The sequence below is a fragment of the Ascaphus truei genome, chromosome 20 (assembly GCF_040206685.1).
Source record: "Ascaphus truei isolate aAscTru1 chromosome 20, aAscTru1.hap1, whole genome shotgun sequence".
In the NCBI taxonomy this organism is placed as follows: Eukaryota; Metazoa; Chordata; class Amphibia; order Anura; family Ascaphidae; genus Ascaphus; species Ascaphus truei.
Genome location: NC_134502.1, coordinates 26,839,175 through 26,864,600, shown reverse-complemented (window position 1 = coordinate 26,864,600; position 25,426 = coordinate 26,839,175). Strand labels below are relative to the sequence as shown.

Below are 25,426 nucleotides of genomic sequence, written 5' to 3'. Positions count from 1 at the left end.
CACATATAACGTTGCAAAGCGTCGTAAGAGCGTTGGATAAGCCGTTTTGGCGTTGTGAAAATGAACATAGGTATGCATTGCACAGCGTTGGATAAGCCATAAGTTGTAAAGCGAGGACTGCCTGTACATATATATATATATGAAAATATAGCTGTATGCTCATCTGCATGTCTTAGGCAGGTCTGCAACATATATATATATATGCACACACACACACTGCAGATGTTTAAATAGATATATATATATATACGCACACACACTGCAGATGTTTAAATAGATATATATATATATACGCACACACACTGCAGATGTTTAAATAGATATATATATATATACGCACACACACTGCAGATGTTTAAATAGATATATAACTACACACACACACACGTTTCTACGCATCGGTGTATTTATATTGGTTGTAGGGACATACGTATATATAGATGTATGTATATATAAATGAATATATATATGTACTGTATACACACACGCACACAAAGCTTCCACTGGGGCCGCTGTTCCCATTATTTCAATCAACTGCCCCCCCCTCTCACTCCCCCCCCCCCCCCCCCCTCTTTACTCCCCCCCCTCTCCTCTCCCCATGGGAGCTGTCCAGCCCCTGTGTGTGAGTATAGAGCACAGAACTGCAAGGTAAGCAGCGATAGGAGAGGGGGGGGGGGGAGCAGGGGGGGGGGGGAGTGATTAACAGGACTGTCAGTCCTTTGTATCTCATCTTTACATTGTGTCCCAAATACAGCTCAACGCCTCCAGCAGCCTGCACAGATATATATATATACACACACACACACACATATATACACACATACACACATATATCTCATCCTTACATTGTGTCCCAAATACAGCTCAATCCTCCCCGTGCTGCAGCACTCCTCCAGCAGCCTGCACAGATATATATATATATATGTACATACACACACACACACACACACACACACATATATATATATATATATATATACACATACATACATGCACACACACACACACACACACACACACAGTGGTCGACAAATCACCAAAAAATCTACTCGCCGAACAAAAAAATCTACTCGCCGAACAAAAAAATCTACTCGCCACCTAGTACCACACGTGTGCTGCTTGGGCCAATAGGAGCTCGCCACGATGTTAAATCCACTCGCCCGGGGCGAGCAAATGTATAGGTTTGTCGAACACTGTATATATATATATATATATATATATATATATATATATATATATATATATACACGAACAGATAAGCCTGCAAACTAACTACAAAAATGACACAAAATTGCTATAATCAAATAGTGAGATCAAATTAATAATAATGATGGGGACCATATTGTATGAGAAAAGAAAGCAAAAGAATCCCACTAAAAGCACTCAAGCAATAATAATGATGATAAGATTTATTCAATGAAAAAAAAAAACACACGAATTACACCAAATCTTAAAACCGTCCCCTCGGGAACCCCTAAAGCATTAATGCTGGTTTATGCACAGAGGGTGAATATTTCATGTTCTAAAATAGAAACGTGGTCTGCCGTGCAGTGGCTCAGGGGCTTACAACAATTTTGGCCAAAAATGTTAAACTAAAAGACCATTTCATTTAATAGATATTTATACATATATATTTAGGCACTGTTACCGTGTATGAGTTTCACTGGATGTGCACTGAGCTCTGTCTGTGTTTTATGTTCTGTCTCTGGTTTTAAATCTAAAACGGAAGGTCAAAGAAATACTGTGCAGAATGGATAAAACCAGAAAATGAATGTGTCCTGCTCATGTATCTGCAGACCGGACGGGTCAAAAAATGGGGATCTAAAACTGGATACTGAGGTGCTCTACCTTTATGGATACAATAATATAGTACCACTCAATCACCAACCACAGGTAATAATGTGTGCAAATAACCACAGTAAAGGAACTATGCTAGATATGCTCAATAGTCACCACAAGATGAGAAGCATGAAAGTCCTGGAAGGAAAATTGAGCGATAGCCATGTTGTAGAGATAAGCATCCAGAAATGATCCAGAGCCAGGTTAGGGGGTTTCCCGGGGGAGTACAAAAACAGCCCCGATGTACGTTTCGCTACCCCTTGCTTCGTCCGGGGGTCTTAAAGTAGTGGAGTCCGATCAGGCTTAAAAAGGACACTAACAGTTAGTGTAATCCAATTGCGCTGCGAGCAGCAGAAAAGCTGATTAAAGAGTCCAATAGGGACTGCGTGGTAAGGCAATGGGTGGATGTCATGCTGTGAAGTAGCCACAATAGAATACTTTAAGCCCGTGGATGAAGCAAGGGGTAGCGAAACGTACGTCGGGGCTGTGTTTGTACTCCCCCGGGAACCCCCTAACCTGGCTCTGGATCATTTCTGGATACTTATCTCGTACACCTTGATAAAGAGCGCACGCTCGAAACATGTCGGTGGGGGCCTGAGGGCTCTATTTTTTCTGTACCATGCTCTGACCCAATAAACCTCTTATTTTGGGACACACTCTCTAGCGATTGTTTTTTCATGTAGCTGTGCTCCAACTCTCCTTCCTGGATATCTGCTCTTGCTGTGGAGTACCGGATGCACGCACCTAGAAGGTAAATCCCGGGAGGACCACCTGCTTTAAGTGAGTTTATTTACTCTACTACACCATTTTTTCCTATTCAATGATTTGGCTGGACACTAGCTAGTGTGAGTATTTACCTAACAGGGTTATACTCTTCCGGTTTATTGATTTCTGGTGGAAATAGGTGTTTATACTATAGGTGGTCACCATTTATATGTGGGATACTTCGAGGACAAACACTATGTATACAATATAATTGAAATTGCTGAGTCTACGTTTAAGAGCACCACACAGTCTGGTCTTCTACTGGATACTTATCTCAACAACATCGAGATGAAAAGACCAAGACGACGACCCAAAGTAAGATGGGAAGATGGGATGGGAACGTGTGTGGGAGCGACGTAGAGAAGAGGCTGTAACCGTAGGACCTGGGAGTTCACTGGGGAGGCTTCATCCAGCAGTGGGGAGACACGGGCTGGGGAGGATGGGATGAGGGAACGTGTGGGGAGCGACGTGGAGAAGAGAGGCTGTAACCGCAGGACCTGGGAGATCACTGGGGATGCGTCATCCAGCAGTGGGGAGACACGGGCTGGAGAGGATGGGGATGAGGGAATGTGGGAGCGACGTGGAGAAGAGAGGCTTGTAACCACAGGACCTGGGAGATCACTGGGGAGGCTTCATCCAGCAGTGGGGAGACACGGGCTGGGGAGGATGGGATGAGGGAATGTGTGGGAGCGACGTGGAGAACAGGGGCTGTAACTGCAGGACCTGGGAGATCACTGGGGAGGCTTCATCCAGCAGTGGGGAGACACGGGCTGGAGAGGATGGGATGAAGGAATGTGTGGGAGCGACGTGAAGAAGAGAGGCTGTAACCGCAGGACCTGGGAGATCACTGGGGAGGCTTCATCCTTCAGTGGGGAGATACCGGCTGGAGAGGATGGGAGGAGGGAATGTGTGGGAGCGACGTGGAGAAGAGAGGCTGTAACCGCAGGACCTGGGGGATCACTGGGGAGACTTCATCCAGCAGTGGGGAGACACAGGCTGAAGAGGATGGGATGAGGGAATGTGTGGGAGCGACGTGGAGAAGAGGGGCTGTGACCGCAGGAGCTGGGAGATCATTGGGGAGGCTTCATCCAGCAGTGGGGAGACACGGGCTGGAGAGGATGGGATGAGGGAATGTGTGGGAGCGATGTGGAGAAGAGAGGCGGTAATCGCAGGACCTGGAGATCACTGGGGAGACTTCATCCAGCAGTGGGGAGACACGGCTGGAGAGGATGGGATGAGGGAATGTGTGGGAACGACGTGGAGAAGAGAGGCTGTAACTGCAGGACCTGGGAGATCACTGGGGAGGCTTCATCCAGCAGTGGGGAGACACGGGCTGGAGAGGATGGGATGAGGAATGTGTGGGAGCGACGTGGAGAAGAGGCTGTAACTGCAGGACCTGGGAGATCACTGGGGAGGCTTCATCCAGCAGTGGGGGAGACACGGGCCGGAGAGGATGGGGTGAGGGAATGTGTGGGAGCGACGTTGAGAAGAGGGGCTGTAACCACAGGACCTGGGAGATCATTGGGGAGACTTCATCCAGCAGTGGGGAGACACGTGCTGGAGAGGATGGGATGAGGGAATGTGTGGGAGCAACATGGAGAAGAGAGGCTGTAACCGCAGGACCTGGGAGATCACTGGGGAGGCTTCATCCAGCAGTGGGGAGACACAGGCCGGAGAGAGGATGGGGTGAGGGAATGTGTGGGGAGCGACGTGGAGAAGAGGGGCTGTAAACCGCAGGACCTGGGAGATCATTGGGGAGACTTCATCCAGCAGTGGTGAGACACGGGCTGGAGAGGATGGGATGAGGGAATGTGTGGGAGCGACATGGAGAAGAGAGGCTGTAACCGCAGGACCTGGGAGATCACTGGGGAGACTTCATCCAGCAGTGGGGAGACAGGCTGGAGAGGATGGGATGAGGGAATGTGTGGGAGCGACGTGGAGAAGAGGCTGTAACCGCAGGACCTGGGAGATCACTGGGGAGGCTTCATCCAGCAGTGGGGAGACACGGGCCGGAGAGGATGGGGTGAGGGAATGTGTGGGAGCGACGTGGAGAAGAGAGGCTGTAACCGCAGGACCTGGGAGATCATTGGGGAGACTTCATCCAGCAGTGGGGAGACACGGGCTGGAGAGGATGGGATGAGGGAATGTGTGGGAGCGACATGGAGAAGAGAGGCTGTAACCGCAGGACCTGGGAGATCACTGGGGAGACTTCATCCAGCAGTGGGGAGACAGGCTGGAGAGGATGGGATGAGGGAATGTGTGGGAGCGACGTGGAGAAGAGGCTGTAACCGCAGGACCTGGGAGATCACTGGGGAGGCTTCATCCAGCAGTGGGGAGACACGGGCCGGAGAGGATGGGGTGAGGGAATGTGTGGGAGCGACGTGGAGAAGAGAGGCTGTAACCGCAGGACCTGGGAGATCATTGGGGAGACTTCATCCAGCAGTGGGGGAGACACGGGCTGGAGAGGATGGGATGAGGGAATGTGTGGGAGCGACATGGAGAAGAGAGGCTGTAACCGCAGGACCTGGGAGATCACTGGGAGGCTTCATCCAGCAGTGGGGAGACACGGGCTGGAGAGGATGGGATGAGGGAATGTGTGGGAGCGACGTGGAGAAGAGAGGCTGTAAACCGCAGGACCTGGGGGATCACTGGGGAGGCTTCATCCAGCAGTGGAGAGACATGGGCTGGGGAGGATGGGATGAGGGAATGTGTGGGAGCGACGTGGAGAAGAGAGGCTGTAACCGCAGGACCTGGGAGATCACTGGGGAGACTTCATCCAGCAGTGGGGAGACACGGCTGGAGAGGATGGGATGAGGGAATGTGTGGGAGCGATGTGGAGAAGAGAGGCGGTAATCGCAGGACCTGGAGATCACTGGGGAGGCTTCATCCAGCAGTGGGGAGACACAGGCCGGAGAGGATGGGGTGAGGGAATGTGTGGGAGCGACGTGGAGAAGAGGGGCTGTAACCGCAGGACCTGGGAGATCATTGGGGAGACTTCATCCAGCAGTGGTGAGACACGGGCTGGAGAGGATGGGATGAGGGAATGTGTGGGAGCGACATGGAGAAGAGAGGCTGTAACCGCAGGACCTGGGAGATCACTGGGGAGACTTCATCCAGCAGTGGGGAGACAGGCTGGAGAGGATGGGATGAGGGAATGTGTGGGAGCGACGTGGAGAAGAGGCTGTAACCGCAGGACCTGGGAGATCACTGGGGAGGCTTCATCCAGCAGTGGGGAGACACGGGCCGGAGAGGATGGGGTGAGGGAATGTGTGGGAGCGACGTGGAGAAGAGAGGCTGTAACCGCAGGACCTGGGAGATCATTGGGGAGACTTCATCCAGCAGTGGGGAGACACGGGCTGGAGAGGATGGGATGAGGGAATGTGTGGGAGCGACATGGAGAAGAGAGGCTGTAACCGCAGGACCTGGGAGATCACTGGGGAGACTTCATCCAGCAGTGGGGAGACAGGCTGGAGAGGATGGGATGAGGGAATGTGTGGGAGCGACGTGGAGAAGAGGCTGTAACCGCAGGACCTGGGAGATCACTGGGGAGGCTTCATCCAGCAGTGGGGAGACACGGGCCGGAGAGGATGGGGTGAGGGAATGTGTGGGAGCGACGTGGAGAAGAGAGGCTGTAACCGCAGGACCTGGGAGATCATTGGGGAGACTTCATCCAGCAGTGGGGAGACACGGGCTGGAGAGGATGGGATGAGGGAATGTGTGGGAGCGACATGGAGAAGAGAGGCTGTAACCGCAGGACCTGGGAGATCACTGGGAGGCTTCATCCAGCAGTGGGGAGACACGGGCTGGAGAGGATGGGATGAGGGAATGTGTGGGAGCGACGTGGAGAAGAGAGGCTGTAACCGCAGGACCTGGGGGATCACTGGGGAGGCTTCATCCAGCAGTGGGGAGACATGGGCTGGGGAGGATGGGATGAGGGAATGTGTGGGAGCGACGTGGAGAAGAGAGGCTGTAACCGCAGGACCTGGGAGATCACTGGGGGAGACTTCATCCAGCAGTGGGGAGACACGGCTGGAGAGGATGGGATGAGGGAATGTGTGGGAGCGATGTGGAGAAGAGAGGCGGTAATCGCAGGACCTGGGAGATCACTGGGGAGACTTCATCCAGCAGTGGGGAGACACGGGCTGGAGAGGATGGGATGAGGGAATGTGTGGGAACGACGTGGAGAAGAGAGGCTGTAACTGCAGGACCTGGGAGATCACTGGGGAGGCTTCATCCAGCTGTGGGGAGACACGGGCTGGAGAGGATGGGATGAGGGAATGTGTGGGAGCGACGTGGAGAAGAGGCTGTAACTGCAGGACCTGGGAGATCACTGGGGAGGCTTCATCCAGCAGTGGGGAGACACGGGCCGGAGAGGATGGGGTGAGGGAATGTGTGGGAGCGACGTTGAGAAGAGGGGCTGTAACCACAGGACCTGGGAGATCATTGGGGAGACTTCATCCAGCAGTGGGGAGACACGTGCTGGAGAGGATGGGATGAGGGAATGTGTGGGAGCAACATGGAGAAGAGAGGCTGTAACCGCAGGACCTGGGAGATCACTGGGGAGGCTTCATCCAGCAGTGGGGAGACACAGGCCGGAGAGGATGGGGTGAGGGAATGTGTGGGAGCGACGTGGAGAAGAGGGGCTGTAACCGCAGGACCTGGGAGATCATTGGGGAGACTTCATCCAGCAGTGGGGAGACACGGGCTGGAGAGGATGGGATGAGGGAATGTGTGGGAGCGACATGGAGAAGAGAGGCTGTAACCGCAGGACCTGGGAGATCACTGGGGAGACTTCATCCAGCAGTGGGGAGACAGGCTGGAGAGGATGGGATGAGGGAATGTGTGGGAGCGACGTGGAGAAGAGGCTGTAACCGCAGGACCTGGGAGATCACTGGGGAGGCTTCATCCAGCAGTGGGGAGACACGGGCCGGAGAGGATGGGGTGAGGGAATGTGTGGGAGCGACGTGGAGAAGAGAGGCTGTAACCGCAGGACCTGGGAGATCATTGGGGAGACTTCATCCAGCAGTGGGGAGACACGGGCTGGAGAGGATGGGATGAGGGAATGTGTGGGAGCGACATGGAGAAGAGAGGCTGTAACCGCAGGACCTGGGAGATCACTGGGGAGACTTCATCCAGCAGTGGGGAGACAGGCTGGAGAGGATGGGATGAGGGAATGTGTGGGGAGCGACGTGGAGAAGAGGCTGTAACCGCAGGACCTGGGAGATCACTGGGGAGGCTTCATCCAGCAGTGGGGAGACACGGGCCGGAGAGGATGGGGTGAGGGAATGTGTGGGAGCGACGTGGAGAAGAGAGGCTGTAACCGCAGGACCTGGGAGATCATTGGGGAGACTTCATCCAGCAGTGGGGAGACACGGGCTGGAGAGGATGGGATGAGGGAATGTGTGGGAGCGACATGGAGAAGAGAGGCTGTAACCGCAGGACCTGGGAGATCACTGGGAGGCTTCATCCAGCAGTGGGGAGACACGGGCTGGAGAGGATGGGATGAGGGAATGTGTGGGAGCGACGTGGAGAAGAGAGGCTGTAACCGCAGGACCTGGGGGATCACTGGGGAGGCTTCATCCAGCAGTGGGGAGACATGGGCTGGGGAGGATGGGATGAGGGAATGTGTGGGGAGCGACGTGGAGAAGAGAGGCTGTAACCGCAGGACCTGGGAGATCACTGGGGAGACTTCATCCAGCAGTGGGGAGACACGGCTGGAGAGGATGGGATGAGGGAATGTGTGGGAGCGACGTGGAGAAGAGAGGCTGTAACCGCAGGACCTGGGGGATCACTGGGGAGGCTTCATCCAGCAGTGGGGAGACACGGGCTGGAGAGGATGGGATGAGGGAATGTGTGGGAGCGACGTGGAGAAGAGAGGCTGTAACCGCAGGACCTGGGAGATCACTGGGGAGGCTTCATCCAGCAGTGGGGAGACACGGGCTGGAGAGGATGGGATGAGGGAATTTGTGGGAGCGACATGGAGAAGAGAGGCTGTAACCGCAGGACCTGGGAGATCACTGGGGAGACTTCATCCAGCAGTGGGGGAGACACGGGCAGGAGATGATAATGATATATATAACATACAAGCACAGATTTACACAGAGACAGGCACAGATATGCACACACAAATACACAGACACACACAGTTGTACCCCAAACAACACAAGCACACACGCACAAATACACACACAAAAAACAGTTGTAAACACGCACAAATACAGGCACAGATACAGAGGCACACACACACACAAGGACACACAAATACAAAGATTTACACACAAAGAAACACAGGCACACACACATACACACACACGTACACAGTTGTACAGACACACACACAAATACACACATGGACACACACGCACACAGTTGTACACACACACACACAGACACACGCACACCGTTTGTACACACACACGTGCATGGGTCAGGTGTGTGTGAGGTGTTCAGCTTCCTGACTTGCTGTATCAGTGCTAACACACGGGGAAGAGGAGAGGTGAGACGAGTGGGGGGAGGGCAGGTGCTGGGGGGGGGGGGGAAGGGGAGCGTAGGAGGGACTCACATTATTGCGAGTTGCGTCGGGCTGAACGGGATCCTCCGCGGCCAGAGCGATGCTGCTCATAGCGATCACCATCAAGATGCACATCTCGAAGTATTGCATAGTGACAATGTAATGGCAGAGGCGGCGGAGGCTGCAGGGAGAGAGAGGGGGGGGGGAGAGTAAGGGAGTGAGGGAGACAGGGGGGCGAGGGGGGGGGAGAGAGTGCGTGAGAGTGGAAGAGGGGGGGGGGGGGGGAGAGTGAGGGGGGAGAGAGTGTGGGAGAGGGGGAGAGAGAGGGAGTGAGAAAGAGAGAGGGGCATGGAGTGAGAGAGAGAGAGAGAGGGGAAGTGGGAAAGACAGGAGAGAGTGGGGGAGAGCATGAGGGGGGCGAGAGTGTGAGAGAGAGGGAGAGGAGGAGAGAGAGGGAGTGAGAAAGAGAGGGAGAAAGATAGAGTGGCATGGAGTGAAAGAGAGAGGGGAAGTGGAGATATTGGGAGAGGGGGAGAGAAAGAGGGACATATTGGGAGAGGGGGATATTGGGAGATGGGGGAGAGGGATAGAGGGGAGGAGATATTGGGAGGGGGAGAGGGATAGAGGGGAGGAGATATTGGGAGGGGGAGAGGGATAGAGGAGGGGAGATATTGGGAGGGGGGGGAGAGGGATAGAGGGGAGGAGATATTGGGAGGGGGAGAGGGATAGAGGGGGGTGATATTGGGAGGGGGAGAGGGATAGAGGAGGGTTGATATTGGGAGGGGGAGAGGGATAGAGGGGGGGGTGATATTGGGAGGGGGGAGACGGATAGAGGGCGGGAGATATTGGGAGGGGGGAGAGGGATAGAGGAGGGGAGATATTGGGAGGGGGGAGAAGGATAGAGGGCGGAAGATATTGGGAGGGGGGGAGAGGGATAGAGGGTGGGAGATATTGGGAGGGGGGAGAGGGATAGAGGAGGGGAGATATTGGGAGGGGGGGAGAGAGGGATAGAGGGCGGGAGATATTGGGAGGGGGAGAGGGATAGAGGGCGGGAGATATTGGGAGGGGGGGAGAGGGATACAGGAGGGGAGATATTGGGAGGGGAGAGAGGGATAGAGGAGGGGAGATAATTAGGAGGGGGGAGAGGGATAGAGGAGGGGAGATATTGGGAGGGGGAGAGGGATAGAGGGCGGTAGATATTGGGAGGGGGGGAGAGGGATACAGGAGGGGAGATATTGGGAGGGGGGGAGAGGGGATACAGGAGGGGAGATATTGGGAGGGGGGAGAGGGATAGAGGAGGGGAGATATTATTAGGGGGGAGAGGGATAGAGGAGGGGAGATATTGGGAGGGGGGGAGAGGGATAGAGGAGGGGAGATATTAGGAGGGGGGAAAAGGGATAGAGGAGGGGGAGAGGGATAGAGGAGGGGAGATATTGGGAGGGGAGAGGAGGGATAGAGGGGAGGAGATATTGGGGGGGGGAGAGGGATAGAGGAGGCACTCACGGATTCGTGGTGGACAGAATAAACATGGAGCTGAACGGCGGCATCGGCTTCGGCCCCTTCCCTCCTCCATCCTCCTCTTCCTCATCCTCCTTCTTCTCATCCTGCTTCAGGGGCAGCGGGGGACACGGCGACCGTCTTACTGACTGTGTGCAGAGAGCGAGAGAGAGCGTCTTACTGACTGTGTGCAGAGAGCGAGAGAGCGTCTTATTGACTGTGTGCAGAGAGCGAGAGAGCGTCTTACTGACTGTGTGCAGAGAGCGAGAGACCGTCTTACTGACTGTGTGCAGAGAGCGAGAGAGCGTCTTACTGACTGTGTGCAGAGAGCGAGAGAGCGTCTTACTGACTGTGTGCAGAGCGGAGAGAGCGTCTCACTGACTGTGTGCAGAAAGCGAGAGAGCGTCTTACTGACTGTGTGCAGAGAGCGAGAGACCGTCTTACTGACTGTGAGGAGAGAGGGAGAGACCGTCTCACTGACTGTGTGCAGAGAGGGAGAGGACCGTCTCACTGACTGTGAGGAGAGAGCGAGAGGACCGTCTTACTGACTGTGAGGAGAGAGCGAGAGACCGTCTTACTGACTGTGTGCAGAGAGCGAGAGAGCGTCTTACTGACTGTGTGCAGAGAGCGAGAGACTGTCTTACTGACTGTGAGGAGAGAGGGAGATACCTTCTTACTGAATGTGAGGAGAGAGGGAGAGACCGTATTACTGACTGTGAGGAGAGAGGGAGAGACCGTCTTACTGACTGTGAGGAGAGAGCGAAAGATCGTCTTACTGACTGTGTGCAGAGAGGGAGAGACCGTCTTACTGACTGTGAGGAGAGAGGGAGAAACCGTCTTACTGAATGTGAGGAAGAGGGAGAGACCGTCTTACTGACTGTGAGGAGAGAGGGAGAGACCGTCTTACTGACTGAGGAGAGAGCGAGAGACCGTCTTACTGACTGTGTGCAGAGAGGGAGAGACCGTCTTACTGACTGTGAGGAGAGAGGGAGAGACCGTCTTACTGACTGTGAGGAGAGAGGGAGAGAGACCGTCTTACTGACTGTGAGAGGGAGAGACCATCTTACTGACTGTGAGGAGAGAGGGAGAGACCGTCTTACTGACTGTGAGGAGAGAGGGAGAGACCGTCTTACTGACTGTGAGGAGAGAGCGAGAGACCGTGTTACTGACTGTGAGGAGAGAGGGAGAGACCGTCTTACTGACTGTGAGGAGAGAGGCAGAGAGACCGTGTTACTGACTGTGAGGAGAGAGGGAGAGACCGTCTTACTGACTGTGAGGAGAGAGGCAGAGAGACCGTGTTACTGACTGTGAGGAGAGAGGCAGAGAGACCGTCTTACTGACTGTGAGGAGAGAGGCAGAGAGACCGTCTTACTGACTGTGAGGAGAGAGGGAGAGACCGTCTTACTGACTGTGAGGAGAGAGGGAGAGACCGTGTTACTGACTGTGAGGAGAGAGGCAGAGAGACCGTCTTACTGACTGTGAGGAGAGAGGGAGAGACCGTCTTACTGACTGTGAGGAGAGAGGGAGAGACCGTGTTACTGACTGTGAGGAGAGAGGCAGAGAGACCGTCTTACTGACTGTGAGGAGAGAGGGAGAGACCGTCTTACTGACTGTGAGGAGAGAGGGGAGAGACCGTCTTACTGACTGTGTGCAGAGAGGGAGAGACCGTCTCACTGACTGTGTGCAGAGAGCGAGAGGCCGTCTCACTGACTGTGAGGAGAGAGCGAGAGACCGTCTTACTAACTGTGTGCAGAGAGCGTCTTACTGACTGTGTGCAGAGCGAGAGAGCGTCTTACTGACTGTGTGCAGAGCGAGAGAGCGTCTCACTGACTGTGTGCAGAAAGCGAGAGAGCGTCTTGCTGACTGTGTGCAGAGAGCGAGAGACCGTCTTACTGACTGTGAGGAGAGAGGGAGAGACCGTCTCACTGACTGTGTGCAGAGAGGGAGAGGACCGTCTCACTGACTGTGAGGAGAGAGCGAGAGACCGTCTTACTGACTGTGAGGAGAGAGCGAGAGACCGTCTTACTGACTGTGTGCAGAGAGCGAGAGAGCGTCTTACTTACTGTGTGCAGAGAGCGAGAGACTGTCTTACTGACTGTGAGGAGAGAGGGAGATACCTTCTTACTGAATGTGAGGAGAGAGGGAGAGACCGTATTACTGACTGTGAGGAGAGAGGGAGAGACCGTCTTACTGACTGTGAGGAGAGAGCGAAAGATCGTCTTACTGACTGTGTGCAGAGAGGGAGAGACCGTCTTACTGACTGTGAGGAGAGAGGGAGAGACCGTCTTACTGAATGTGAGGAAGAGGGAGAGACCGTCTTACTGACTGTGAGGAGAGAGGGAGAGACCGTCTTACTGACTGTGAGGAGAGAGCGAGAGACCGTCTTACTGACTGTGTGCAGAGAGGGAGAGACCGTCTTACTGACTGTGAGGAGAGAGGGAGAGACCGTCTTACTGACTGTGAGGAGAGAGGGAGAGAGACCGTCTTACTGACTGTGAGAGGGAGAGACCATCTTACTGACTGTGAGGAGAGAGGGAGAGACCGTCTTACTGACTGTGAGGAGAGAGGGAGAGACCGTCTTACTGACTGTGAGGAGAGAGCGAGAGACCGTGTTACTGACTGTGAGGAGAGAGGGAGAGACCGTGTTACTGACTGTGAGGAGAGAGGCAGAGAGACCGTCTTACTGACTGTGAGGAGAGAGGGAGAGACCGTCTTACTGACTGTGAGGAGAGAGGGAGAGACCGTGTTACTGACTGTGAGGAGAGAGGCAGAGAGACCGTCTTACTGACTGTGAGGAGAGAGGCAGAGAGACCGTCTTACTGACTGTGAGGAGAGAGGCAGAGAGACCGTCTTACTGACTGTGAGGAGAGAGGGAGAGACCGTCTTACTGACTGTGAGGATAGAGGGAGAGACCGTGTTACTGACTGTGAGGAGAGAGGCAGAGAGACCGTCTTACTGACTGTGAGGAGAGAGGGAGAGACCATGTTACTGACTGTGAGGAGAGAGGCAGAGAGACAGTCTTACTGACTGTGAGGAGAGAGGGTGAGACCGTTTTACTGACTGTGAGCAGAGAGGGAGAGACCGTCTTACTGACTGTGAGGAGAGAGCGAGAGAGACCGTCTTACTGACTGTGAGGAGAGAGGCAGAGAGACCGTCTTACTGACTGTGAGGAGAGAGGAAGAGACCGTCTTACTGAATGTGAGGAGAGAGGGAGAGACAGAGTTTTACTGACTGTGTGCAGAGAGGGAGAGACCGTCTTACTGACTGTGAGGAGAGAGGGAGAGACCGTCTTACTGACTGTGAGGAGAGAGGCAGAGAGACCGTGTTACTGACTGTGAGGAGAGAGGGAGAGACTGTCTTACTGACTGTGAGGAGAGAGGGAGAGACCGTCTTACTGACTGTGAGGAGAGAGCGATAGACCGTTTTTACTAACTGTGAGCAGAGAGGGAGAGACCGTCTTACTGACTGAGGAGAGAGGGAGAGAGCGTCTCACTGACTGTGAGGAGAGAGGGAGAGACCGTCTTACTGACTGTGAGGAGAGAGGGAGAGACCGTCTTACTGACTGGGAGAGAGGGAGAGACCGTCTTACTGACTGTGGCAGAGAGGAGAGACCGTCTTACTGACTGTGAGGAGAGAGGGAGAGACCGTCTTACTGACTGTGTGCAGAGAGGGAGAGACCGTCTTACTGACTGTGAGGAGAGAGGGAGAGACCGTCTTACTGACTGTGAGCAGAGAGGGAGAGACCGTCTTACTAACTGTGAGGAGAGAGGGAGAGAGACCGTTTTACTGACTGTGAGCAGAGAGGGAGAGACCGTCTTACTGACTGTGAGGAGAGAGAGAGAGACCATCTTACTGACTGTGAGGAGAGAGGGAGAGACCGTCTTACTGACTGTGAGCAGAGAGGGAGAGACCGTCTTACTGACTGTGATGAGAGAGGGAGAGACCGTCTTACTGACTGTGAGCAGAGAGGGAGAGACCGTCTTACTGACTGAGGGGAGAGAGGAGACAGATTGATACAGACAGGGGGAGAGAGAGAGAGAGGCAGACAGAGAAACAGGGAGAGAGAGTGTGCCAGACAGGGGGGAGAGGCAGTCAGACAGAGAGAGAGAGAGAGAGAGAGACCGTCTTACTGACTGTGAGAGGGAGAGACCATCTTACTGACTGTGAGGAGAGAGGGAGAGACCGTCTTACTGACTGTGAGGAGAGAGGGAGAGACCGTCTTACTGACTGTGAGGAGAGAGCGAGAGGACCGTGTTACTGACTGTGAGGAGAGAGGAGAGACCGTGTTACTGACTGTGAGGAGAGAGGCAGAGAGACCGTCTTACTGACTGTGAGGAGAGAGGGAGAGACCGTCTTACTGACTGTGAGGAGAGAGGGAGAGACCGTGTTACTGACTGTGAGGAGAGAGGCAGAGAGACCGTCTTACTGACTGTGAGGAGAGAGGGAGAGACCGTCTTACTGACTGTGAGGAGAGAGGGAGAGACCGTGTTACTGACTGTGAGGAGAGAGGCAGAGAGACCGTCTTACTGACTGTGAGGAGAGAGGGAGAGACCATGTTACTGACTGTGAGGAGAGAGGCAGAGAGACAGTCTTACTGACTGTGAGGAGAGAGGGTGAGACCGTTTTACTGACTGTGAGCAGAGAGGGAGAGACCGTCTTACTGACTGTGAGGAGAGAGCGAGAGAGACCGTCTTACTGACTGTGAGGAGAGAGGCAGAGAGACCGTCTTACTGACTGTGAGGAGAGAGGAAGAGACCGTCTTACTGAATGTGAGGAGAGAGGGAGAGACAGTTTTACTGACTGTGTGCAGAGAGGGAGAGACCGTCTTACTGACTGTGAGGAGAGAGGGAGAGACCGTCTTACTGACTGTGAGGAGAGAGGGAGAGACCGTGTTACTGACTGTGAGGAGAGAGGGAGAGACTGTCTTACTGACTGTGAGGAGAGAGGGAGAGACCGTCTTACTGACTGTGAGGAGAGAGCGATAGACCGTCTTACTAACTGTGAGCAGAGAGGGAGAGACCGTCTTACTGACTGAGGAGAGAGGGAGAGAGCGTCTCACTGACTGTGAGGAGAGAGGGAGAGACCGTCTTACTGACTGTGAGGAGAGAGGGAGAGACCGTCTTACTGACTGTGAGGAGAGAGGGAGAGACCGTCTTACTGACTGTGTGCAGAGAGGGAGAGACCGTCTTACTGACTGTGAGGAGAGAGGGAGAGACCGTCTTACTGACTGTGAGCAGAGAGGGAGAGACCGTCTTACTAACTGTGAGGAGAGAGGGAGAGAGACCGTTTTACTGACTGTGAGCAGAGAGGGAGAGACCGTCTTACTGACTGTGAGGAGAGAGAGAGAGACCATCTTACTGACTGTGAGGAGAGAGGGAGAGACCGTCTTACTGACTGTGAGCAGAGAGGGAGAGACCGTCTTACTGACTGTGATGAGAGAGGGAGAGACCGTCTTACTGACTGTGAGCAGAGAGGGAGAGACCGTCTTACTGACTGAGGGGAGAGAGGAGACAGATTGATACAGACAGGGGGAGAGAGAGAGAGAGGCAGACAGAGAAACAGGGAGAGAGAGTGTGCCAGACAGGGGGGAGAGGCAGTCAGACAGAGAGAGAGAGAGAGAGAGAGAGACCGTCTTACTGACTGTGAGAGGGAGAGACCATCTTACTGACTGTGAGGAGAGAGGGAGAGACCGTCTTACTGACTGTGAGGAGAGAGGGAGAGACCGTGTTACTGACTGTGAGGAGAGAGCGAGAGACCGTGTTACTGACTGTGAGGAGAGAGGGAGAGACCGTGTTACTGACTGTGAGGAGAGAGGCAGAGAGACCGTCTTACTGACTGTGAGGAGAGAGGGAGAGACCGTCTTACTGACTGTGAGGAGAGAGGGAGAGACCGTGTTACTGACTGTGAGGAGAGAGGCAGAGAGACCGTCTTACTGACTGTGAGGAGAGAGGGAGAGACCGTCTTACTGACTGTGAGGAGAGAGGGAGAGACCGTGTTACTGACTGTGAGGAGAGAGGCAGAGAGACCGTCTTACTGACTGTGAGGAGAGAGGGAGAGACCATGTTACTGACTGTGAGGAGAGAGGCAGAGAGACAGTCTTACTGACTGTGAGGAGAGAGGGTGAGACCGTTTTACTGACTGTGAGCAGAGAGGGAGAGACCGTCTTACTGACTGTGAGGAGAGAGCGAGAGAGACCGTCTTACTGACTGTGAGGAGAGAGGCAGAGAGACCGTCTTACTGACTGTGAGGAGAGAGGAAGAGACCGTCTTACTGAATGTGAGGAGAGAGGGAGAGACAGTTTTACTGACTGTGTGCAGAGAGGGAGAGACCGTCTTACTGACTGTGAGGAGAGAGGGAGAGACCGTCTTACTGACTGTGAGGAGAGAGGGAGAGACCGTGTTACTGACTGTGAGGAGAGAGGGAGAGACTGTCTTACTGACTGTGAGGAGAGAGGGAGAGACCGTCTTACTGACTGTGAGGAGAGAGCGATAGACCGTCTTACTAACTGTGAGCAGAGAGGGAGAGACCGTCTTACTGACTGAGGAGAGAGGGAGAGAGCGTCTCACTGACTGTGAGGAGAGAGGGAGAGACCGTCTTACTGACTGTGAGGAGAGAGGGAGAGACCGTCTTACTGACTGTGAGGAGAGAGGGAGAGACCGTCTTACTGACTGTGTGCAGAGAGGGAGAGACCGTCTTACTGACTGTGAGGAGAGAGGGAGAGACCGTCTTACTGACTGTGAGCAGAGAGGGAGAGACCGTCTTACTAACTGTGAGGAGAGAGGGAGAGAGACCGTTTTACTGACTGTGAGCAGAGAGGGAGAGACCGTCTTACTGACTGTGAGGAGAGAGAGAGAGACCATCTTACTGACTGTGAGGAGAGAGGGAGAGACCGTCTTACTGACTGTGAGCAGAGAGGGAGAGACCGTCTTACTGACTGTGATGAGAGAGGGAGAGACCGTCTTACTGACTGTGAGCAGAGAGGGAGAGACCGTCTTACTGACTGAGGGGAGAGAGGAGACAGATTGATACAGACAGAGGGAGAGAGAGAGAGAGAGAGAGGCAGACAGAGAAACAGGGAGAGAGAGTGTGCCAGACAGGGGGGAGAGGCAGTCAGACAGAGAGAGAGAGAGAGAGAGAGAGAGAGAGAGAGTAATACAGACAGGCAGATAGGGAAAGAGACACAGAGAGAGAGCCAGACAAGAAAAGAGAGAGAGAGTCAGATGGAAAGAGAGAGATAAAGAGTCAGACAGGCAAAAAGAGGGACATAAAGAGAGAGCTAAGGGGATAGATAGTGACTTCCCGAGCAAAAAGGAAATAAAGAGAGAGAGAGACTAGAGAAAAAGAGTGTAAAAATCGACAGTGAAATAGCAGAGAGAAGACACAGACTCGCTAAGTGACTGCAAGGAGAGAGAACCCGGCGTGCCGAGACAGTCACGGAGAGATAGACCTGCCTACACAACATGTCTCGCGGCTGCAACACGGACGCGAAACGCGTCGGGGGGAAACAGATTAATTAGTGGGGTGGCGGGGGAAACGGTGATCCATCGGATGCCTTATTATTACTCTTATAGCAGCCGGGAGAGCAACAATAGATCGATAAAGATCCTCAGACTTTAGTGAGTGATCTCCCCCCCCCCCTCCCTTCCCCCGCCCCCCCTCCCTTCTCCCGCCCCCCTCCCCCTCTGTTACCATGTCCTACGGCGTTCTCCACGGGCGCGGGGAAGGGAGGCGGGATCTCCACGGCAGTCTGCTCTGCGGTTTTCGCCCCCTTGGCGGTCTCTCCGGGGAGGTTGAGGGGCTGCTGGCTGGTGTCGGGGGCGGCCGGGGGCGGGCCGGAGTTGGTGGGGTGCGGCGCCCGTCGGGGGGAGGAGTTCCCCGCGGGCGCGTTGCTGTTGGCGCAGTTGGCCAGCTTGGCGGGGGTGTGGTTGGGGCCTCCGCCCCCCCCGGCAGGGGGGGGCTCGCTGGTCACCAGTTTGGTGTTCCGGATGTTGTCCATGTTCTCTGGGTGCTGGTGCTGGTTCTCTTGGCGGGACCGGTCCTGAATGGGTCGCGTGGTGGAGAGGTTCGGACCAGAGGCCGGGCCGGGGGCCGCTGTATCCCTGCGGGAGGGGGGCGAGGGGGGAGAAGGGTGAGTCTTTAACTTCTGCCCCTTCAAATAATCCCTTAATATCTGACCCGACTCTCCTTGCTCAACCCCCCCCCTCACCGCAGAGCATCGCTCCATCCCTCGCTCCTCTGCAAAACATGGCGCCCTCTCCCGCAGAGCATCGCTCTATCCCTCTCTCATCTGCAGTGTTACTCCCTCCCTCTCCCGCAGAGCATCGCTCTATCCCTCTCTCATCTGCAGTGTTACTCCCTCCCTCTCCCGCAGAGCATCGCTCTATCCCTCTCTCATCTGCAGTCTTACTCCCTCCCTCTCCCGCAGAGCATCGCTCTATCCCTCTCTCATCTGCAGTCTTACTCCCTCCCTCTCCCGCAGAGCATCGCTCTATCCCTCTCTCATCTGCAGTCTTACTCCCTCCCTCTCCAGCAGAGCATCGCTCTATCCCTCTGTCATCGGCAGAGCGTCATTCTTTCCCTCTTCCGCAGAGCTTCGCTCCCTCGCCCCTCATGCAGAACATCGCACCCTCATCCGCAGAGCGTCCCTCAAATCCCCCCCCTTTCCCGCAGAGCCCCGCTCCCTCCCCACCGTACAACATCTCTCCACCTCCCTCCCTTCCACCCCCCGCTGCCCTCACTCACTTCCTTCGGCGGTGCCTCCTCTCCCTGTCGTCTCTCTTTGCGTCGCTCTCGTACGTGGACTGGGCAGCGTGGCGGTGCCTCCTTCTCCTCTCCCCTTCCGGGCCCTCCCCTTCCCCTCCTCCTCCTCCTCCTCCTCCAACCTCCCTCATCCTCCCCCCCTCCCTGCCGTGTCGCGCCCTCCTCTCTCCCCCGCCTCCGCCTCCCCTCCCTCCCCCCGCGTCCTCCCCTTCCTCCCCCGTTCTGCGGTGCGCCCGGTGGCGCCTGTGATCTCCGTCCCCCCGCGGCAGAGGCGACCCGCTCCGGCTCTCCTTGCTCCCCCCGCCCCTGTGCCGCCGGTGCGGGTCCTGGGGGGGACGTATCCCTCCTTCCACTTCGCCCGTCCTGTCCGGCGGCCCCGAGTCCTGATCCCGACCCTGGACGTCCCTGGTGATGTCCTGCTCTTTGCTCCGCGGCCGGCGCCCGGGCTCCGGCCCCATGTCGTACCCCCGCCCTCCCCGCTCCTGGAATCTGGCTTGCTTGCGGAGGTAGTCCTCCGCTCGCTGGCTGGACAGGCGTTGCTCAATGGGCGACGTCCCTTCGCCGGGGCGGCTCTTGTTGGTGTTGTTGTTGCGGTTCTCCTGGGGGTCCACCACCAGCGGACGGTCCAAGTGGGTCTTGACGTCGGGCCGCATGAACGACAGCTTCCAGCGCTCCTCGGGGTCCAGCTCGCTGTACAGAGCTTCTTGGCTGTTCACCAAGTTCTGTCGACGCATTTCATTGGTCCGCTGCTCCCAAACCGACATGTTGATCTTCTGATTCCTCTGCTGCTCCTTCCTGTCGGGGGCAGATTAAACAGAGTGGTATATATCTTTGTGGGGAATTACCTGATGGGTCCTGAGATCTCGGAGCAGGTTTGTGTCTGTGTTTGGATACAACTGGGCGCCATCTTGAATCAAGATGGCGGACGGAACCTTTCCAAACTGCACTCATTTGAACTACCTCATTCGGCAGGATTGTAAGAAGCTGGGGTGAACGGAAAAACCAACGCCTATCCGCAGAGCGCCGTTATTGTTAACGCAATGGGGGGGGGGGGGGGAGCGAGAGGGAGAGAGGAAGCGAAATGGAGAGAGAGAGGGATAAGGGAGAGAGTTGTTTGTCTGCGTTAGCTATGAGTGTGGACGCCTCTGCAGATGTCGTCACCACGCTCCCCAGCTACCTGCAAGTCCACACACCCGTCTCCTGTGCCTTGCAGCCAATCTCTGCCTCCGCAGAGGCCGCACCTCTGCCCCGCCTCTCAATCCCAGTCATGCATCTCTCCTGTTTAAAACCCTGCTCTTTCACTTCCTCATTGCTGAGCATAACCCGTCCAGCCTTGTGTTCCTACGTTCTGTTTCGCCGTGCTGTTTCTCTCTAGTTGCTTTCTTGTGTACCGACCCGGCTTGACTATTGGACCCTTTCTGGATAACGACCCCGGCTTGCTCTCTGACTACCCGCACCCTCTCCAACCCCTGACCACGGCTCTTGGATGCGCTACCACTCTCCCGGCTCCAACCCCAGACCGCAGCACAACGGACACTGACCATTCTCCTGGCTCCGCCCCTGGATTCCGGCCAGTATCTGGACTAACCAATCTCTCCATCCAAGACCCGCCTCCGCTGACTATCCACCCTCCAGGCGCGCCTCCGCTGACTATCCACCCTCCAGGCGCGCTTCCGCTGACTATCCACACTCCAGGCGCGCCTCCGCTGACTATCCACCCTCCAGGCCTCCGCTGACTATCCACCCTCCAGGCGTGCCTCCGCTGACTATCCACCCTCCAGGCCTCTGCTGACTATCCCCCCTCCAGGCCTCCGCTGACTATCCACCCTCCAGGCCTCCGCTGACTATCCCCCCTCCAGGCCTCCGCTGACTATCCACCCTCCAGGCGCGCCTCCGCTGAGTATCCACCCTCCAGGCGCGCCTCCGCTGAGTATCCACCCTCCAGGCGCGCCTCCGCTGAGTATCCACTCTCCAGGCGCGCCTCCGCTGACTATCCCCCCTCCAGGCGTGCCTCTGCTGAGTATCCACCCTCCAGGCGCGCCTCCGCTGACTATCCCCCCTCCAGGCCTCCGCTGACTATCCACCCTCCAGGCCTCCGCTGACTATCCACCCTCCAGGCGCGCCTCCGCTGACTATCCACCCTCCAGGTGTGCCTCCGCTGACTATCCACCACTCAGGCGCGCCTCCGCTGACTATCCACCCTCCAGGCCTCCGCTGACTATCCACCCTCCAGGCGCGCCTCCGCTGACTATCCACCCTCCAGGCCTCTGCTGACTATCCCCCCTCCAGGCCTCCGCTGACTATCCCCCCTCCAGGCCTCCGCTGACTATCCCCCCTCCAGGCCTCCGCTGACTATCCACCCTCCAGGCCTCCGCTGACTATCCACCCTCCAGGCCTCCGCTGACTATCCACCCTCCAGGCCTCCGCTGACTATCCCCCCTCCAGGCCTCCGCTGACTATCCCCCCTCCAGGCCTCCGTTGACTATCCCCCCACCAGGCCTCCCCTGACTATCCCCCCTCCAGGCCTCCGCTGACTATCCCCCTCCAGGCCTCCGCTGACTATCCCCCCTCCAGGCCTCCGCTGACTATCCACCCTCCAGGCCTCCGCTGACTATCCCCCCTCCAGGCCTCCGCTGACTATCCCCCCTCCAGGCCCCCGCTGACTATCCCCCCTCCAGGCCCCCGCTGACTATCCACCCTCCAGGCCTCCGCTGACTATCCACCCTCCAGGCCTCCGCTGACTATCCCCCCTCCAGGCCTCCGCTGACTATCCCCCCTCCAGGCCTCCGCTGACTATCCACCCTCCAGGCCTCTGCTGACTATCCCCCCTCCAGGCCTCCGCTGACTATCCCCCCTCCAGGCCTCCTCTGACTATCCACCCTCCAGGCCTCCGCTGACTATCCCCCCTCCAGGCCTCCTCTGACTATCCACCCTCCAGGCCTCCGCTGACTATCCCCCCTCCAGGCCTCCTCTGACTATCCACCCTCCAGGCCTCCGCTGACTATCCCCCCTCCAGGCCTCCTCTGACTATCCACCCTCCAGGCCTCCGCTGACTATCCACCCTCCAGACGCGCCTCCGCTGACTATCCCCCCTCCAGGCCTCCGCTGACTATCCCCCCTCCAGGCCCCCGCTGACTATCCACCCTCCAGGCCTCCGCTGACTATCCACCCTCCAGGCCTCCGCTGACTATCCCCTCTCCAGGCCTCCGCTGACTATCCCCCCTCCAGGCCTCCGCTGACTATCCACCCTCCAGGCCTCCGCTGACTATCCCCCCTCCAGGCCTCCGCTGACTATCCCCCCTCCAGGCCCCCGCCACTGACTATCCACCCTCCAGGCCCCCGCTGACTATCCCCCCTCCAGGCCTCCGCTGACTATCCCCCCCTCCAGGCCCCCGCTGACTATCCCCCCTCCAGGCCTCCGCTGACTATCCACCCTCCAGGCCCTCCGCTGACTATACCCCCTCCAGGCCTCCGCCCACTATCCCCCCTCCAGGCCTCCACTGACTATCCCCCCTCCAGGCCCCCGCTGACTATCCCCCCTCCAGGCCTCCGCTGACTATCCCCCCTCCAGGCCTCCGCTGACTATCCACCCTCCAGGCGCGCCTCCGCTGACTATCCCCCCTCCAGGCCTCCGCTGACTATCCCCCCTCCAGGCCTCCGCTGACTATCCCCCCTCCAGGCCTCCGCTGACTATCCCCCCTCCAGGCCTCCGCTGACTATCCACCCTCCAGGCCTCCGCTGACTATCCCCCCTCCAGGCCTCCGCTGACTATCCCCCCTCCAGGCCTCCGCTGACTATCCCCCCTCCAGGCCTCCGCTGACTATCCACCCTCCAGGCCTCCGCTGACTATCCCCCCTCCAGGCCTCCGCTGACTATCCACCCTCCAGGCCCCCGCTGACTATCCCCCCTCCAGGCCTCCGCTGACTATCCCCCCTCCAGGCCTCCGCTGACTATCCCCCCTCCAGGCCTCCGCTGACTATCCCCCCTCCAGGCCCCCGCTGACTATCCCCCCTCCAGGCCCCCGCTGACTATCCCCCCTCCAGGCCCCCGCTGACTATCCCCCCTCCAGGCCTCCGCTGACTATCCCCCCTCCAGGCCTCCGCTGACTATCCCCCCTCCAGGCCTTCGCTGACTATCCCCCCTCCAGGCCTCCGCTGACTATCCCCCCTCCAGGCCTCCGCTGACTATCCACCCTCCAGGCCTCCGCTGACTATCCCCCCTCCAGGCCCCCGCTGACTATCCCCCCTCCAGGCCTCCGCTGACTATCCCCCCTCCAGGCCCCCGCTGACTATCCCCCCTCCAGGCCTCCGCTGACTATCCCCCCTCCAGGCGCGCCTCCGCTGACTATCCCCCCTCGAGGCCTCCGCTGACTATCCCCCCTCCAGGCCTCCGCTGACTATCCCCCCTCCAGGCCTCCGCTGACTATCCCCCCTCCAGGCCTCCGCTGACTATCCCCCCTCCAGGCCTCCGCTGACTATCCCCCCTCCAGGCCTCCGCTGACTATCCCCCCTCCAGGCCCCCCGCTGACTATCCACCCTCCAGGCCTCCGCTGACTATCCACCCTCCAGGCCTCCGCTGACTATCCCCCCTCCAGGCCTCCGCTGACTATCCCCCCTCCAGGCCTCCGCTGACTATCCCCCCTCCAGGCCCCCGCTGACTATCCCACCTCCAGGCCTCCGCTGACTATCCCCCCTCCAGGCCTCCGCTGACTATCCCCCCTCCAGGCCTCCGCTGACTATCCACCCTCCAGGCGCGCCTCCGCTGACTATCCCCCCTCCAGGCCTCCGCTGACTATCCCCCCTCCAGGCCTCCGCTGACTATCCCCCCTCCAGGCCTCCGCTGACTATCCCCCCTCCAGGCCTCCGCTGACTATCCACCCTCCAGGCCTCCGCTGACTATCCCCCCTCCAGGCCTCCGCTGACTATCCCCCCTCCAGGCCTCCGCTGACTATCCCCCCTCCAGGCCTCCGCTGACTATCCACCCTCCAGGCCTCCGCTGACTATTCCCCCTCCAGGCCTCCGCTGACTATCCCCCCTCCAGGTCCCCGCTGACTATCCCCCCTCCAGGCCCCCGCTGACTATCCACCCTCCAGGCGCGCCTCCGCTGACTATCCCCCCTCCAGGCCTCCGCTGACTATCCCCCCTCCAGGCCTCCGCTGACTATCCACCCTCCAGGCCTCCGCTGACTATCCCCCCTCCAGGCCCCCGCTGACTATCCCCCCTCCAGGCCCCCGCTGACTATCCACCCTCCAGGCCTCCGCTGACTATCCCCCCTCCAGGCCTCCCCTGACTATCCCCCCTCCAGGCCTCCGCTGACTATCCCCCCTCCAGGCCTCCGCTGACTATCCCCCCTCCAGGCCTCCGCTGACTATCCCCCCTCCAGGCCTCCCCTGACTATTCCCCCTCCAGGCCTCCGCTGACTATCCCCCCTCCAGGCCTCCGCTGACTATCCCCCCTCCAGGCCTCCGCTGACTATCCCCCCTCCAGGCCTCCGCTGACTATCCACCCTCCAGGCCTCCGCTGACTATCCCCCCTCCAGGCCTCCCCTGACTATCCCCCCTCCAGGCCTCCGTTGACTATCCCCCCACCAGGCCTCCGCTGACTATCCCCCCTCCAGGCCTCCGCTGACTATCCCCCCTCCAGGCCCCCGCTGACTATCCCCCTCCAGGCCCCCGCTGACTATCCACCCTCCAGGCCTCCGCTGACTATCCCCCCTCCAGGCCCCCGCTGACTATCCACCCTCCAGGCCTCCGCTGACTATCCCCCCTCCAGGCGCGCCTCCGCTGACAATCCCCCCTCCAGGCCTCCGCTGACTATCCACCCTCCAGGCCTCCGCTGACTATTCCCCCTCCAGGCCTCCGCTGACTATCCCCCCTCCAGGTCCCCGCTGACTATCCCCCCTCCAGGCCCCCGCTGACTATCCCCCCTCCAGGCGCGCCTCCGCTGACTATCCCCCCTCCAGGCCTCCCCTGACTATCCCCCCTCCAGGCCTCCGCTGACTATCCCCCCTCCAGGCCCCCGCTGACTATCCACCCTCCAGGCCTCCGCTGACTAT

The 25,426-nt window shown here is 57.5% G+C and overlaps 1 protein-coding gene across 1 annotated transcript in view; it reads right to left on the bottom strand.

Moving 5' to 3' along the window:
• CACNA1A (calcium voltage-gated channel subunit alpha1 A) overlaps positions 1-25,426 on the bottom strand; it is a 175,574-nt gene that overhangs the window by 109,291 nt on the left and 40,857 nt on the right. Inside the window, 5 exon segments of the mRNA XM_075577848.1 lie at positions 9,167-9,296; positions 10,619-10,737; positions 10,739-10,761; positions 18,302-18,711; positions 19,355-20,167. Of these exon segments, the coding sequence (XP_075433963.1) occupies positions 9,167-9,296; positions 10,619-10,737; positions 10,739-10,761; positions 18,302-18,711; positions 19,355-20,167 (1,495 nt within the window).